We start from the raw sequence: 18468 nt of genomic DNA on the forward strand, positions 1-18468 counted from the left end.
GAAAACCCATAAGGAGACTATTGCAATAGTCAATGCGGGAGACAATGAGTGCATGGATTAGAGAGTGTATTGTGTAAGATATAGTTATATTTTTTATATGTTTTTTAGATGCATGTAACATGATTTAGAGAGATAGAATGTGTGAAACAAAGGGCAGTTCAGAGTCAAGGATGACAGCAGGCAGCGAGTTTGTGGGGTAAGGTGGATGGTCAAGTTGTCAACTTGACTATCAAGCTATGGAGATATCAGGTTGGTGACTTCTCTTTCGCTTTCGGAATTATAAGTAAATCTGTTTTCAATATGTTGAGTTTGATTTGGCGAGATGACTTCCAAGGTGAAATACAGAAATACATTTATTGACATGGACCAATACAGATGATGACAAATCTGGGGAAGATTGGTAGATTTGCGTATCATCAGTGTACAAATGATACTGAAATCCAAATGAGCTGACACCTTTATTGCATGGCATAACAGTATATAAAAACATAATCTACATACCATACCATATACAGCATCTGAATACAATATGCAACAACATCAACAGAGTGCCCTGCACACCCTAGCAGTTCAGCCCACTGGCCAAAGGTTTTCCATGGATTACTCTCTGCTGCTGAGGTATCCAAAACCCAATTGATTTTGCCATTCCTGGCTGTTGAGCCTGTTATTTATTTTACCCGGATTCCCAATCCCCCTTTGATTCATTGTTACCTTGTTGACACCCCTGGATGTAAAAGTGTCAAACTCTTGGTTGGGATTGGGACCTTTAAATAAAAAAAAAGTTGGATGACCGTTGACGAGGAAGAAGAATTACTGGGGTTAAGGCTCCTGCAAGTCTAGTGATTAAAATAATATGTCTAATATAGAAGTGAAAGTCTACCACGTGCTTTCAAGTGTCTCTGCATCTAATTGGAGGGAGCTACTGTAGAACGGATTTACTGTGGAACAAAGTTTTGTCCCATTGTCACCTGCTCATATTTAGGAACATAGAAACTAACGTTATATATTTATGTAATAGGGTCTCCCAGATTCCAGATTGGGATAATCAAACCTACATTGAAAAATTAAAATCCAACTCTATTTAATCAATTTTTAAATGTTTTAGACCAATTACAGAATGGGATAACACATAATTTAATTTAAGCTTCCATTTAGGGTCCATTGGGCGCCTGATAAATTTCAACCAATTTTATTTGGCTTTTATGGCAATAACTGGAGAGTAAGGTGACTTAAACTTATATCTTGGCTTCCTAATCAGCAGTAAGAAGTTAATTGAGTTGTTCCTTGTGAGCTAAAAATAAAGACAAGGAAGAATAAACAAGAGAGAAACAGAATATGGGGGAAATTTGATGAAAGAGAGGTGGGGAAACCAGTAGAATCACACGATTCAGATATGACAAGCCAGCAGAGCTTCACTCACTCACACACAATTTATAGTTGGGGAATACATAAAAGGGGAAACCCACAGTCCAGAAAAGAGTGTCAACAAAATTAAGGGGTAAAGAGTCTCAACATTTGCTAAAAATGATAGCAGTCAACTTTCTTTATGTTGTCCTTTCTTGCTGTCAACCGCCATAATAATAATTTATTCAGTTAAAAGGATATGGAATTATATAAAATTTGATACATTTTTCAACCAACTCTTGTTGTCATGAGTTTTCATTTATTAGATATGCATGTTATATATCTTGAAGGGTATAACTGATCATATAAACCATGAGTGTATAATTTATATTCCTTCTTAAAGTTTTTATAACATGTTTTTTGCTTTCACTATTCACTTTTAAGGGTATATATATCAATTATAGATTTACTTATTTTCAAAGATGTCTACAAAAGCATCCACATTATGGCCCTTATTTTAGTTGACCCGGTCGGATGCGTATTTCGGACGGCCACCGAGTGTTCTTAGCCCCGCCTACCATAAAGGATTGCACAGTCCGAATGCGGTTGGACCAAGGAGCGTTTCAAGAGCTTGGTGCTGGCTTTTGAAATACGGGGGGACTGCAGCACTTTTGCCCCCTTTATTTCTGCAACCAGGACCTGCTCAGAGAGTCTGAGGCTAGTAATGATTGGGGGTAGGGACCTTACGCTGTTTTTAAAAAAAAAACTTTTACAAAAAAAAATTGGACACTCCCATAAAAAAAAATCACACCTTTTACTAAAAAAATCGCACATTCCCATTACAAAACAAAGCCAGAAATCACAAGTGATTTCTCGCTTGTTCTAAAAATCGCACCCTGTTACATGTGCTATTTTCAGCTGAAAGTTGCAAATGTGACGTGCAATTTGGTGCGATTTTTTAACTGTCTAAAAAATTACACCCTATCACATCTCACCCTATATTGTGTGACGGGGAAAATTATTTCATTTGTATTGTGTAGCTGTCACTGTATGCTCCCTTAATTTTTCATAGGTCTGTAAATGCCTGCCGTGTAGATAGGTCCTATGCCTGCTGTTATTGTGACTCTACTTACCAATGTTTGTTGCTGTGGCCTCCCCTAGGGGTTACAGTGAGGCGGAACGGGGTGGAACTGAGTTCCACCACCTCCAATGGTGAGGTGGAACATTTTAACCTCCACTTTGGCCCTGCACAGTAATTCTCACAGAAAAGCATTGCAGTTTCCAGGGGGATGCCAAAAACTCTACCACTGGCCCTGTCTCGGCCTAATGGGGGAGGGGATGTAATTAGGTGGCATACAGAAATGAGCATTATGTATATGGAACCATGGGGTTATTATGTATATGGCACCATGGGGGCATCGTGTATGAGGCACCATGGGGGCATTATGAATATGGCACTATGGCCTTTGGTGCGCACTGTCCCTATTTTGAGTAGTTTGCACCAATTCCTTTTCTGACATAGGCCACCAAAATATATAGCTACGGCACTGCATAGGGTTTTCAGATTTGCACAGCTTGCCCTGTTTCTCTGCATTATAACTGACTTTTAATAACCTCTTAATTGAAATAATGATTGGCTAATTATTACTGCAATGTCAATTAAAGACATTTACGAAGAGTTTTCAATGTTAGTGAAATTATTTTGCTTTGCATTGGGCCTATGGTGGAGCCAATGAATATCAAGATGCCTTCCCTGTGGGCCTGATTCAGACCTGATTGTAGAAGTGTGATAATCTGTACTCTGGGATTTCCACACTTCTGCGCATGCGACGAAGCATGCATGAGCAAGCCCTGAAGCTGCGATCACAGGAAATCGCAGTTTCAGTGCTGGACAGGGGTGGCGGCGACGGCTGACCCTTTTGCGAAAGTGTATCTGGTCTGGTCTGCATGGGGGGGGGGGGTGCCATGGCGGCTGCGTGAAGTCACACACAACATTTTTCATTGAGGGAGGCCTTTCCCAGGGCTGCCGAGAGGTATGCTAGGCCCCAGTAAAATTTTGGGGGCATGGCCTAATCGCGGGAGACGTGCCCACCTCCCATGATTAGGTCAATTGCGGGAGGTGGTTTCTCATTTTGTCCCAAGAAAAAGGGGAAACTTATAAATGGAACATTATCATACGGTATACCTACATTTTTTAATAAACAAATACAAGGGGGGGGGGGGTGGTTTATAAAAATAGTGGAACGATTCTTTTCGGAGACAATCTTACCTGTCTTGGCTGCGGCCTTCCCTTGCTTATGCTGCATGACAACATTCTCACAAGCATGCATGCGTTAAATGATAATCTTTGGAATAAAGGACGGGGGTTAAATGTATCTATATTAGCGGCATAACTTTATGTAAGTACTGAGTAATTTGCTTGCACTGTACAGCAATTGATTTTCTGCTGTTTCTATCATTCGGAGTGATAATAACAATTCACACTGTCTGGGGATGTGTACCTGCTTATAAATGTATGTAATAGTATAACAAAGATGCATTGAACCAAAGAAGAGATGTAGACGAGCAGAAATCAGCATACCAATCCAAGGAGGTGTTGATTGTAGCCTACAGACATTTAATTGGCTTATTTCTGTGATATCATAGGGGATTTTCATCAGTGGTTTAATATGACCCTGCACGTTATAAATTATACCTCACCACACTGATACACTGGATGTTATAATTACGGTGAGAAAAAAAAGAACATCACCATGTTCTTGACCAGGAGCTATCAAGGTCAGCAAATGACAGCATCACTTTGAAAGCAAACATGGTGAGATGAAAGCCTGTTCTGCTAGCATAGAGGACAACGATACATCATACTAAAAGCCAGAGGCAAATGCTCCTTGAATCTTATGGATATCTTTTTATTGTAAGTTGTTAGGAGTACAGCACAATCACTGTGGAGATATGTGTGATCCCTTTCTTATAAATGCAACTGGACTGAAGACTATAACAGATTACGTTCCTTGCCGGCTGTTTGGATTGCAATAAATTATAATCAAAAAATGCTAATGCCTCAATGACTAAAATGTATTTATGTTCTTGTAGGTCTGGCACCCATGCAAGCTGGGATGGGAGCAATAATGCAGAGGGATACGCCACGCATGGTTTGCTGTGACTACGGCAGTTTAGCCTGCAGGATGAGAGTGGAACAAGCAGCGTGTGGAACAAAGAAGAAATGCACTGTGAACCACCTCATTTACCATTTAGCAGGGAGCTCAAATATGGTAATGAAGCACACAGAGCGACGTGCTAATACAGAATCGTGACTGATAGGCTTGCTGCACAATTCTACTTGTCTGAAGCATATTTCAGGTGCGGAAGATAATTAAATATGGCTGGCTTGTTGAGGTCATTGTCTTGACAACAATTAGGGATGAAAAAAGGAAAGTCCAGGGGTATATCAAAAAAATAAAGGAGCTTTCATTCCAGGGAGAATGGACATACTGTAGATGAATTATATAAGGTGGAAATAAAAACTGAACATATATTTAATAAGTAAAATAAAGAGTTTTTCTGTTTGCATTTTTATTTTTAGATATCAATCGATTTACAACTTAGCTATTTAGCTATATACAATGTTTATTACAAATAAGACATTTTCATTCTACATTGCCGATAATTGCTAGTCTTTGCTGAACTACAGATACCTGTTTACTGCAAGTATAATAAAGATGCTGTCAATATACCGGCAGTTGGGATCCCCATAGTGGGATCACCGACAGATCACATCGGGGAGTATTGTGGTGGGACTATGTAAAAACCGGACCCGGACTACACTCCGGACCGCCGGACAGGACATCAAAATCTGCAGTCCGGAGCTTGTAGGGTCCTGTCCGGGGGGGTCCTGTCCGGGGGGTCCCTGTTATAGCTATCACCAGGGACATGGGGGAGGGGAGATTACAGCCTCCCCGGGTGGTCCGGACCGTCCGGTTTTTGCTACATGCCCGGACCATACAGGGAGGCTTTATTCTACCCCTCCTCCTCTACCTGGTGACAGGTGTCACAGGCAGCCTCCCGGACAGGACACCCCCGGACAGGACACCCCCCGGACCGGAGGCTACAAGCCCCAAAATGCAGAGTTTGTTGTCCGGTCCGGCGGTCCGGGGATTTTGTCCTGGTCCGGTTTTCCCCCGATACCCTATTGTGGTTGAGGTTAGGCACTAGGGAAATGGTTAACGTTAGGTTTTGGGGGTTATGGTTAGGCTGTGGGTGGGGGTTCAAGAGGTTAGGCTGCCAATGGGAGATGGGGGTTAGGGTTAACAGGAGGATTAGATAAGTTATAAAAGAATGCAAGACTAATTGCCAGAAGGTATGTTGACTGAGGGGTAAGATGTGTTGTGTTATACTTATGCTGTCCTGGTTAAATACAGTTACGTTTAGGACAGTCTGGGCCTGATTCTGAGATTACCTCAGTTTACAGCGCTACAGCAAGAGGCACCTGTGGGAAAAATACAGGGTTGGACTGGCCCACAGTTGTACAGTGTAATTTGCTGGTGGGCCTTACTGCCCAAGGGCCACATCCTTTTCCCTTAGAATGTTAAATTTCAGTCAGTGCACCGAAATTACAGTACACATTGCTGCTACTCTATTAGAAGTTCAGATACATGGTCCCTAATGGCTGTCAAAGTTTTTGTGTGGACTTTTCTTACCTCATGGTAACTGCCCACACCCCTTAAGCATGAACTCCTACCTTTGCATTTCGCTGGTGGGTCTTTCATGCACCATTCCGACACTGGAAAAAGATGCCTAATGCCAGCAGTGCTGATCTGATTGCTGCGTCCTAAGAAACTGGAGCACTTTTTATACAAGGTTCCCTGGCCAAAGCATTCTCCCTGTGACTGGTCAGCCCTGGTCAGGGTTCCTGGGGGAATGGGGCTGCCCCCAATAAGCCCAGGGCTAACCCCTGCAGCCTTGGTTGGTGGGTGCCAGGTTGATAGCTTTTAAAGTGTCAGATGCACTAAGCTTCAAATGTGATACAATGGAGAGTGTTAAACAACCAGCCAATCAGCTCCTAACTGACATATCACAGACTGTGGGGCAGATGTATCTGTTAAATACATTAAAGGGCTGCTGGAGAAGTTTTTGTGCCTTTGTAGAAAATAGATTGCGTTTCCTATAGGATGGAAAATATGATTTGGCTGCATTTATTTAAAAAAAAGTTTGAGCCCTGTGATAATAATCCCAGCTTCTACTGGTAAATACAGGGTTCACAGCGAATCTCATACCCCATGCACTGCTTTATCTGCAAATAGCTAGAGGAAGCAATGTAGGGATGGGGCCAATGTGATCAGCTATGTGTTTCTGATGAAAAAAAAAAAGTAAGTAAATGATACTCGCCTACCCAGGGTCCAATGATTAATACTCTGATGAGGACTGGCGGTCATCGGGGCTCTGCGCTGCAAAGCGGCAGCTCACTTTACAGCACAGGGTTTACGGATGTAGGAAGCCCCAATGACCATCAGCCCTCCAGGAATTGATCCCCGGGTAGGTTAATGGGGGATAGGGGGGGATGTTCCCAGGTGTGGGGTTTCATTGCAACGGGGAGGGCAGCGGTAGTATCAATGTCGGCAGCACAGGCTCGGGGTATATTTTACAGAAAATGCCCCGATAATACTGCAGAGTGCAAGCTCTGTCCCTGCATGTGATAAATTAAACATCCATGCCATGTAATCAATTTATGCATTGCAATTCGGGACGATATTATTACAGCACATCCGCATCTGAAGATGGACATGATAAATAAGCCCCTAAGCAGGAAGATAGTTACAATAGAGTTGATGCGTTGGAGTCTATACCTAAAGAAGTGAAAACTTTCCAACTTTCCAGACTATTATTAACTCACACCAGCGTTTCTGAGAGACGCCTAGTGACTGCCTGACCTACTTATAGTGGCTGATTATAAATTAGGACTTTATTTAAAAAAAATACAAAATGCTGGAATTTGAAATTCAAATGCAAGTAAAATTCTCCTGAATTGTGAGTGAATTGAACGTTTTGACAGCTGATTGGGATGGCAGGTTCAGTGTATCTCTGACAGCTGTCTGAATGCTTCTTGTATGAAAGATGGGAATCAGGCAGCAGTGATGGCTGAGTGTGACCAAGCACATCAGAGTGGAACAATTCATTACGATACACCAAACTACACACTCATTCTCCCCTCATCACATCACAGATGGCATTCCTTGTTTAACAATGTTCTTCAATATAAAATGTCTTTACTCTCACTTCATGGTATGGAAGGGGTCAAGTGAAAATAAATAGAGGTTTTTCCCTTTATCAATAAATGAAATAACATGTTATTGTGAAGATTAGGTTTGTCATCTTGTCTAAAGATTAGCATCACCCAAGGCGAATAGTTTGTTCAACCTGAAAACAAGCCGAAGTCCACTCATCTACAGTACTAATAGAATTGGCTACTTACTTAAGTTAAGACAGGCATGTCCAAACTATGGCCCTGCACAGTGGCGTAACTATATATTCTGCGCCCCCCCGCCAAATTTTTTCGGCGCGCCCCCCCCCCCGGCGCGCCCCCCCCCCCCCGGCGCGCCACCCCCCCCCCGGCGCGACGCCATACCCCCCCCCCTCCCCTTCATACCCATACCTGTCGCGCTGCTGCCCGGCCGCATCTGCATCACTGTCCCGTCACTCGCTCCCGGCACCGGCTCCTGCTGATAATGAAAAGTGACTCTTAGAAAATGGCTGCCAAAACTGTCTGCAATACGGGGGCAGCCATTTTCTAAGTGTCACTTTTCATTATCAGCAGGAGCCGGCGCCGGGAGCGAGTGACGGGCAGTGACCGCAGATGCGGCCGGGCAGCAGCGCAGCGGGTAACTATAGCACCGCAGCCCCCCAGGCGCCCATAGTTACTCTGCGCCTCCCCGCCATGGCGGGGGCTGCGGTAGCTTAGTTACGCCAGTGGCCCTGCAGCTGTTGTGAAACTACAAGTCCCATCATGCCTTGCCACAGTTTTGCTATTATGTAATGCTAAAACTATTGCAAAGCATGCTAGGATGTGTAGTTTCACAACAGGTGGAGGGCCACAGTTTGGTTGGTTTTGGTTCAATCGCACAAGATCATGTATTTTTAATAGTATTTATATAACAAGAAGACCCCCTGCATATATGGTCCATTAATGTAGAGGTGTGCTACCACTGACAAAAATCATTTGTAACAAGACCATGAGAAGAAAGAAAGATTTGTCCTATTGTGGTGCACCTACAATTGATTGAGTCCTAAAATATACCTTTTATTGTGATTAGTAAAAGCAAGCGAAATAATAAAAGAAACACAAATAAACAGACAAGTGAACGTGTGTGTGTTTTAAAACTGCACGTGCGGGCGTGCCGTGTATGCTTATTGTATTATAAATGTGATACAATATCCTTATATAATATTGGACAATGCTAAATAAGCTCAATAGGGACTCTTAATCACATCAGAAAGAACTGTACTGCTGTTTGCATCAGGGGATGATACAATGTATCTTCTATTAGACAATGTTACCAGAAGACAGTAATTGTTGATGTTCCCTTTACTTATTGAGTATATTTAACTCCTGATTTGCTGCGTGGTGATAGAGTGTATAACACAAACGGAATCCTCTCACCCACAGTGCTTCAGGGGAGGTCCAGGGTGTCCAGGGCATTCAGGAGGCAGCAGTTACATCCACGGCACACTAAGTGTGCTGTGGACGTGACTGCTGCCTCCTGAACGGAGAACCGGGTACCTTGAGCCGGCACTTGGACGCCCTGGACCTCCCCTAAAGCACCGTTTGTGTGAGCCCAGCAGCACTTGGCACTTTGGACTTGTATCATGCTTTATATTTTACCACGTGTTTGAGAGTGTTTTTAATTGATTAAATACCTTGTTGGATATACTGCACCAATTGTTTCTGTTTTTTCTCCAACCAACCCTATCATTAAATACTCTGTTTGGTAGCTTGGTTTGGTGGCTTACTAATTGCAGATTTGGTGCCCTCTTTTCTGCCAAACAAAGTGGAATGCCCAGCAATATTTGCCTATTGGGAAACAATTACGCTATACTATCCTCACTTGTTTTTGAGTGCATTTTTAGAAAATAAAAATCTTGCATTGTGTTGGAAGCATTGCACCAATTGTATCTCTTTCTTTTCTCCCAATCACCCCACCCTGGAATTATGCCGGTATGGGTTGAGATTGGAGATTGTATCTACAGATAAATTTGGACTGTTGGATTAATAATACAGTGACTTCATACTGATTAAGTTATGTATTAATTTATGATTTTATGATGAAACAGGAGATAGCGCTCTTGGTTGGATAAATTCTGTTTTCTTGCATGTGTTCTCTTTGGTGGTGGTTGACAGCCTCACTTTTTATACAACCTTAGCTGCATATTCTTTAATTAGCGCTCTAGTTCTGAAATATTCAGTTTGGAGGATTCACTTACAAGTACAAAACTAGAGCACATTTGTAACAAATAAACATAAAAAAATACTTACCTTTAAAATTCTAAATATTTAAAAAAACCTCATGTAGTGTACATGACTTTGTTAATTGTTTTTGTTTAATTTAGCTGCGAGTGTGGTATGAACTTCCGATAGTGGGGATTGGGGGGGCGTGGGCTATGAAGCCCCTTGGGTGCGCGCTGCACTGCCCACACTGCAGGCTCGGTTGCTCGTTGTGCTCGCCAAAAGGTTCTATTCTCCCTCTATGGGGTAGCAGATACAGTCACAATAAAAGGTTCACTTACAAAATTCTCTTCAGACTTCTCGCCCTCAAACACAAGGCCCTCTCTAACTTCACCACTCCCTACCTCATTTTTCAACATACACCCTCCCGCTGTCTTAAATTGGCCAATGACCATCGTCTCTTCTCTGCCCTGGTCACTGCATCCCATGCAATTATCCAAGATTTTACCCGTGTTGCTCATCTTCACTGGAATGATCTCCCTCACTTCAAACGGGCACTGAAAACCCACCCGTTCATCAAAGTGTGCCTTTTACATAACCTGGTACTAAGGCCACTCACTGCACCTGCCATTTCATGGCTTGTCTATCTCTTTCCAGAGCAGTCTCTACCATTAGGCAACATTAGATAGCTGCTCAGATCTGTGGGGGCACCACTGAGTTTGCCTATCAAAAACATAAAGATGTCTATGAAGAAAATATCCTTATTGTACTTAATGCAGAGGACAGCTGAGAAACTTCGGTACTTGTGTAATATTTGGGCGTCCAAGTTTTTCATTGTATTGCATCGCATGCAATATAGTGGCACACAATTCATGCGATGCAATGCCATTTTTCATTGTAAAAACCCGATTTTTAATTGTATAGTCACCCATGGGTGATTTCATACCCCCACTATCCAACTACGCATGGGGTTGAGTTTATATAGTGTAGCGAGCGCAGCGAGCTACCGAGCCTAAAGCGTGGCGATCGGACACAGAATACATGTAAAGTAATCCGCACCCCCCGCGGGTCCCCTGTATGTCCTATTGTAAGCTATATGTATGGTGCTGCAAACCACTTGTGGTACCTTATAAATAAAATGAAACAACAATAATAATATTGGAAGGGTTTGTATTTTATGTACTGTCATTTGACATTTACCTCTGTCATGTGCGTATTTATTACCAAAGCTCTGTATCATAGTTGCTGACATACTCTGTACCTGACATGCTTTTATAACCTTTTTGCTGTATCATATTTGTTCTTGGAACAAAAAAAAAAAAAAAACAGAATAAAAAAAGATTTGAAAAAATAAATAAATAAAACATTTAAGTGACAGCCATTTTTGAGACATGAATGCTTACACCCACACCTTTAATATGTGCTTCTCACAGTTTTCTTACAGTTTCTGCTTCTGTCAACACCATGACACACAGATTGACATTTAAAGGCTTGGCTAAATTTTTAATTAAAAATATATAAAAATATTATCTTTAAATTCTATACTTGCAGCTATTTCAAACCAGGGCCATTTTTTTATTCCCATGATTAAAAACTGTCAATCCAGATATTCCCAGGATCCTGGGATTGACCTCTTGAAGCAGTACTTCAGCGGGCGGGCCTGGCAGAGGGGTACGGCTGGTACATGGCTGCGCATAGTTTTTTTCCAGTTTCTTATATAGTGCACACATATTCAGCAGCGCTTTACAGAGTATAGTTGTATATTATGTACAGTATGTATGCTCTATGTGTGTGTATTGTATGTGTTTCTATGTACGTATGTATGTATGTATGTGTGTAAGTATGCTCTCTGTGTGCATTGGATGTATGTCTGAGGTGTGTGATTAATGTATGTATGTATTCAGTGTATATATGTATGTATGTATGTATGTATGTTTGTTGTGTGTCTTGTGTATTTATGCTATGTGTTTTATGTGTGTATGTATGCTGCATGTTTTGTGTATTGATGTATGTACCGTATATACTCGAGTATAGGTCGACCCGAATATAAGCCGAGGGACCTAATTTTACAACAAAAAAACTGGGAAAACTTATTTACTCAAGTGGGACTCTCACTCGAGTATAAGCCAAGGGGGACTTTTTCAGCATAAAAAATGGTCTGAAAAAGTAGGCTTATACTCGAGTATATATGGTATGTATGTATGTATGCTGTATGTTGTGTATGTATGCATTAATGCATGTATTTGTGTTTGTGTGTTTATCTATGTAAGATGTGTATGTATGTATGTATGTATGTATGTATGAATGTGTGTGTTGGGTGTATGTATGCTGTGTGTGTGTGTGCATTTGGTGTGTGTATGCTGTGTTCGTGTGTTCATTTTTCCTTAGGAGCCTCCCTTGTCTTAAGTACCCCCTGGAGCTTTAATCCAGCTCTGGCGCAGAAACACAACATGTTTGCCAGGCAGTGCCTGAGTTGAGCACTGTTGGAGGCTCCAATCATGGGATTGAAATACTGGCCAAAAATTCTGAGGTCCTGCCGATCCTGGGATTGTTATACCTTGTTACATCAACTATTACTGGGATAGACCCAGGCTGAATACATCGGACTCTTCAGGATTTGTATAATCGAAAGTAAGCAATCTGGGCATCTCTGACCGGGGATCATAATAAGCTAAAATAAAAAAATTCTGTCCTGCACTTGGCTGTACATTGCTTATGCTTAGCAAGTTCCATGTTACTTTAGAACCAGCTGTGGCTATATAGAAAGTGAATGATAATACCAAATTACTTTAAGGGGGGTATGCAATCTGGGATTACGGCTGTCGATCCCCGCCAACAGCCTTGATCCTGGCACGACAGACGGGATTCAATGTCCCGCCTGCCGATGGGCGCAAAGTGGGCGAGGCTGTACATTTTTCACCTGCGGCCTGGATCACGACAATCCACGGCTTTTATCGGCAGAACGGGCCAGACAGCTTCTGAAGTCGGGCCCGTTCTGCCGTGATTCCGCATCAATGCTGTCGTTAATGAGAGCATTAAATAGGGAGCCAACGCTATTTCCCACATCGGAAATAGCGGCAGCACATTGCATACCCCTAAATCTTTTATAATGTCAGCAAATGATAAATCCACAAAACTAATCCCTGATTTTACACATTTATGGACTTTTCAAAATCCAGAACTAAATTACACAAACACACAGATCTGGTTGGAGCAACAATTAGTTTACACATTTTCAGAATTCTGGCATAGCTACAAATAATTTGCATAAGCTGGGACATAAAGGTGCAAAATAGAACAAGTCTATTTCCCATAAGGCAAGCTGAATCCTGCAAATTAGCATCCAGGAAGGATTCGTCTGCTTATGCTTATATGTATTTTATACATTAAGGGGCTAATGTAGAGAAGGCAGGAAATTAGGTATTACATAGTAGGTAAGGCTGAAAAAAGACTTGCGTCCATCTAGTTCAACCTGGTATAGATATCCATTGCTGATTTGGTTGGTTCTGGTATTTTACAGACAAATTATATTTCTTATTTGTACCCATGGATGTTTTTCTCCAGTAAATGTTTGTCCAACTTTGCCTTGAACGCATTTAATGAGCCAGCCGTTACCACCTCTCTGGGAAGAGAGTTCCAGAGTTTGACTGTTCTGACCGTAAAGAAATTCTTTCTACTAGCTGAAAGAAATCTTTTTTCTTCTAATCTATACTCATGCCCTCGCGTCCTAGATTCCTTTCTAGTAGAAAATAGGGTGTGTGACAGTTCCTTATATTGGCCCTTGATATACTTGTACATGTTGAGCATGTCCCCCCTTAAACGTCTCTTTTCTAATGTAAATAGTCCCAAATTGCTTAATCTCTCCCCGTAGCTTAAATTCTCCATTCCCCTAATAAGCTTTGTTGCTCGCCTTTGGACTTTTTCTAATTCTATGATGTCCTTTTTATAGTGTGGGGCCCAGAACTGTACTCCGTACTCTAGGTGAGGTCTCACCAATGCTTTATATAGTGGCATAATTACCCTCGAGTCCCTAGTTTCCATTCCCCTCTTAATACATGCCAGAATTTTGTTGGCCTTTTTTGTAGCTACATTACAATGGGCACTACATCCTAGATTGCTGTCTATTTGGATTCCTAGATCCTTTTCAAGTATGGAATTACCCAGTTCCTCTCCGCTAAGGTTGTAACTTGCACACTGGTTGTGTCTCCCAAGGTGCATAACCTTACATTTTTCTACATTGAACCTCATCTTCCATTTTTTTGCCCACTCATCTAGAATTGCAAGATCATTTTGAAGCATGGTGACATCTTCTGGTGATTTGATGACTTTGCTAAGTTTTGTATCGTCCGCAAAGATGGATACATTGCTGAGTAACCCTATCCCAATATCGTTAATAAAAATGTTAAACAAAATGGGCCCCAAAACCGAACCCTGGGGCACTCCACTTAGTACCGGTATCATATCTGATACGGCACCATTCACAACCACTCTTTGTTCTCTATTACATAGCCAATTCCCTACCCATCTGCAGATATTTTCACCCAATCCTAGGTTCTCCATTTTATTAATCAATCTCTTGTGTGGGACAGTATCAAATGCTTTAGCAAAATCTAGGAAAATCACATCTACAGCATTTCCATTATCGAGGTTTTTGCTAACCTCTTCATAGAACCCTAGTAGATTAGTTTGGCATGAACGATTTTTCACGAACCCATGTTGGTTAGAACTGAGTAGAAGGTGATGATCTAAATATTCCTGGATACCATCCCTTAAAAATCCTTCAAATAGTTTACCCACAATTGATGTTAAACTAACGGGTCTGTAATTAGCTGGATCTTCCTTTTTTCCTTTTTTGAATATTGGCACTACCTCTGCTATTCTCCAATCTTTTGGTACTATACCTGACGATAGTGACTTGCTAAAGATATAATGTAGGGGGGTAGCTAGTTCATCCCTTAATTCCATTAATACCCTCGGATGAATCCCATCTGGCCCTGGTGACTTATTTGTTTTGAGTTTGCTTAGCCTCAGTATTATTTCTTTCGGCGTGAAATCCACAATGAGATCTGGCTTATTTGTCCCGTTTGTGGTAAATGTTCGTTCCACAGTCTGCTCTCCCTTAGTAAATACTGATGAGAAGAACTCATTTAACAGTTTTGCTTTTCCCTTGTCCTCAGTAACACTTTTTCCACTAGTATCAGTTAGTGGGCCTATGTTTTCCTTAATTAAACGTTTACTATTTATGTATTTAAAAAATTTCTTTGGGTTGTTTTTGCTTTCAGTGGCTATGCACTCTTCATATAATATTTTAGCTGCTTTGATTACCCCTTTACAAGTTTTGTTTGATTCTTTGTATTTTGCGAATGCCTCCTCATTCAAGTTATTTTTATAGAATTTAAAGGCTCTGGTTTTATTGTTGATAGCTGACCTTACTTCTTTGTCCAACCATGGTGGCTTTTTTTTGTTGAATTTACCTTTAGTTACTTTAGGAATGTATTCAATAGTTAGTGAATCAAGCACCTTTTTTAGAGTATCCCACATTTCCTCTGCATTTTTTCCCTCCATAACCGTTTCCCACCCAATTCCTGTTAGGGCTTCCCTGAATAATTCAAAGTTCGCTTTTCTGAAGTTTAGTATTTTTGCAGATCCTTTTTGATGTAATTTACTGAAGTTGATTTCCAGTGAAACCATATTGTGATCACTATTCCCTAATTGTTCAATTACTTTTGTGTTTGAAACTAAGTCTGTGTTATTTGTTAATACTAAGTCCAAGAGTGCCTCATCACGAGTTGGAGTTTCTACCGTTTGTGTAATAAACTGGTCTTTAAGTAAGCTTAAGAACCCATTGCTTCTTGCTGATTTACCTGTTTCGTTTTCCCAATCAATGTCGGGTAAATTAAAATCCCCCATAATTAATACCTGACCCTGATTTGATGCTTGTTTGATTTGGTTTAAAAGAAGAGACTCTTCCCTTTCATTTATATTTGGTGGTCTATAGCATACCCCTATTATAAATTTGTTTTTTGGTTTCTTATTATTGTCGGTTATCTCTGCCCACACTGTCTCCGAGTTGTCGTCTTCCAGGTCTGTGCTCATATTTTTCTCACATGATGTTAAGTTATTATTTACATATAGGCACACACCCCCGCCCCTTCTATTTTCCCTGTCTTTCCTGTAGAGTGTATATCCCTCCATGTTTAATGCCCAGTCATGCGACTCATTACACCATGTTTCTGTAATACCAATGATGTCGTAGTCATCCCTACTGATCACCGTTTCAAGCTCCCCGATTTTACTCACTAAGCTTCTTGCATTAGCCAGTAAGCATTTTAATTTATGTTTATTTTTAGATATGGCTCTAATATTGTGATTAGTTTCACCCCAGGACCCATTTGAATTCTTTACTAGCTTCCTCTTTCCCCTCTCCCCTTCAATAGACTCTCTACAGGCCTCCCCACCATGCACACTGCCTGCCCTCTCCATAGTTCCGGGAATTCTTCCTCTGTCATTCCCTCCTTCCCGTATACTAAGATCATCTGTACCTAAGAACTGTAATGGGGTAACGTGACTGTTACAACATAACATTTTATTACATGACATTCCTGATGCACCCTGAGAGTTACCCCCGATTATACCCTTGTTATGTCCCAGGACTTTGTCTATGTCTCCGTCCCCCCCCCCCCCATCTCCTTCCCCCATATGATTCCTGATCCCAGTCTGGCTTCTCTCCCTGATGGTCCCATAATGTCTTGCTGCCCCCACCCCCCGTTGCCTAGTTTATTATGTCTTGCTGCCCCCACCCCCCGTTGCCTAGTATTCATTAATTAGATGTGGCATTGTGGTTTAATTATTTCTCACCCATATATTTAAAAATATTAGAGCAGTGAAACCGATGTCATAGTCATAATTTTACGCACAAAGTTGGCCCAATATTGCTTTTATATGATTGCCAATAAATGAGTGTTCATCAGTGGTATATCCCTATAACAGGATCTACACTGCCTTTAACCATACCAAAAAACAATACCATAGACTGTGCTCATAGTCCTAATGATTATGAGATTGGGTTCCACCTAAGGCTGCATCTGAAAACACATCAGCTGTCGGGTCCATTGTACTCTTATTACTATCTTAGTTATTAAACGCATCATTATTTTGGGAATGATGTGTGTGGCTCCTGATTATTTCAGATAAGTATATACAATGCAGTACATACTTTCCTATTCATACACCCATTAGCAGACACAGTTTATAAGACTCAGCACCTTCTACGGGCACTGAGCAAAAGCAGATAGTGAGATATTACAGCAGACAGGCGTATGACTTCCCCTGATTGAGGTTGTTGTGTTGTTTTCTAATGGAAACAAAATCTATTACCCTTTTTTTATCACAGGGTATTTTATCAACTCTGCTTTTCCTTTGTTAAAAAAAAAAATCCTGCAATGTCTAGGATATGATTGAGAGGAAGAAATAATGAGAGCTGATATATGATACACAAAAGAGCAAAGTAATGGGAACGTCTAACCAGCTAAGGATGTGGAATAATCACAAGGAAGACAGAGTTGACTGAACATTTTATGAACCATAAAACTATCTGGAGGTCCTGGAGGAACTTATTAAATCAACATTATCTCATCGTTGGCCTTCTGAGAAACAAATCAGTTAGCATATGAAATGTTTAAATAAAGCAAATCCTTTGAAGTGATCAAAAGTGGGATTGTATAAATGGGTATGGAACGTTTTATTACAATGTTCATCCATAGCACTTGTAGAGTTTTAACCGAATATTACATCCACCATTCTACGCAATCCTTCCAACATTTCTTCAAGCTCTTTCCTAATTAGTTATGTTACCACTCATCTTCTGCCTACTTCTCCACACACACACCTCACACCCCCTTCTGCTTGATGATAATGGTTCATACACAGACTTTGCAACCTCTCCCAGAGATGGTTATTGTGCTGAGTCTAATGCACTTGTGTAAGAGGAAATTATACACTTACCGGTGGAGTCTTCCATAGCTACAATTCCTAAGTACAGAATATTTTGAGTGAGACTGAGATAGTGACACCATGGGTGGTTCAGTGTACATAAACTTAGTTTCATGCACACAATTATTAAAATATTGCGTAAAATGATATTTAGGATGCCTGCATGAGGTGTCATGAAACATAATTGTATTCGGTGTTTAGACTTGGGTCTCATCCCCAGGATATCTCGTGGTGGTATGCAACTATTCCAAAATACAGAAAGTCCGATATCTAAAATACCTGTTATCACAAGCACCTTGGATATGGGATACTCAACCTGTATCTGATTATTGAGCGTTGAATAGATTTTATGATGCGTAAGATGGCTGTCTCGACATTGGATACTAAGTGTATCTGCAAGAAGACACCTTAGAAGCACACAAAGATACACCACTACTCTATTAGGATTATGATGATACAGCCATTGTAATAGGGAATACACACACACATACATATATATATATATATATATATATATATATATATATATATATATATAAAACACTTAGAGAAGTGATCTAAGCACCATATGCTACTGCATGATACTTATCCCAAACCAACGATCCAGGCTTGCATGGAAGCCCACAGTACATGGAAGCCCACATTGCGGTTTCCTCCGTCAGAGTGGGACACAATCACAGCATGTTCAGTATGGT

The 18468-nt window shown here is 41.0% G+C and overlaps 1 protein-coding gene across 7 annotated transcripts in view; it reads left to right on the forward strand.

Annotated features, from left to right (window-relative positions):
• Positions 1-18468, forward strand: part of LOC146075202 (uncharacterized) — a 93934-nt gene that overhangs the window by 57438 nt on the left and 18028 nt on the right. For 2 of the 7 annotated variants that reach the window (XM_083184185.1, XM_083184184.1), the window contains exon 2: positions 4438-4616. In XM_083184185.1, the coding sequence (XP_083040311.1) occupies positions 4438-4616 (179 nt within the window). Of the gene's footprint in view, positions 1-3945; positions 4259-4437; positions 4847-18468 lie in introns of those variants that run through there. The other 5 variants (XR_014473519.1, XR_014473523.1, XR_014473522.1 and 2 more) reach the window with 5 other exon arrangements.

Source organism: Crinia signifera, chromosome 4 (genome assembly GCF_055691185.1).
Source record: "Crinia signifera chromosome 4, ASM5569118v1, whole genome shotgun sequence".
Lineage (NCBI taxonomy): Eukaryota > Metazoa > Chordata > Amphibia > Anura > Myobatrachidae > Crinia > Crinia signifera.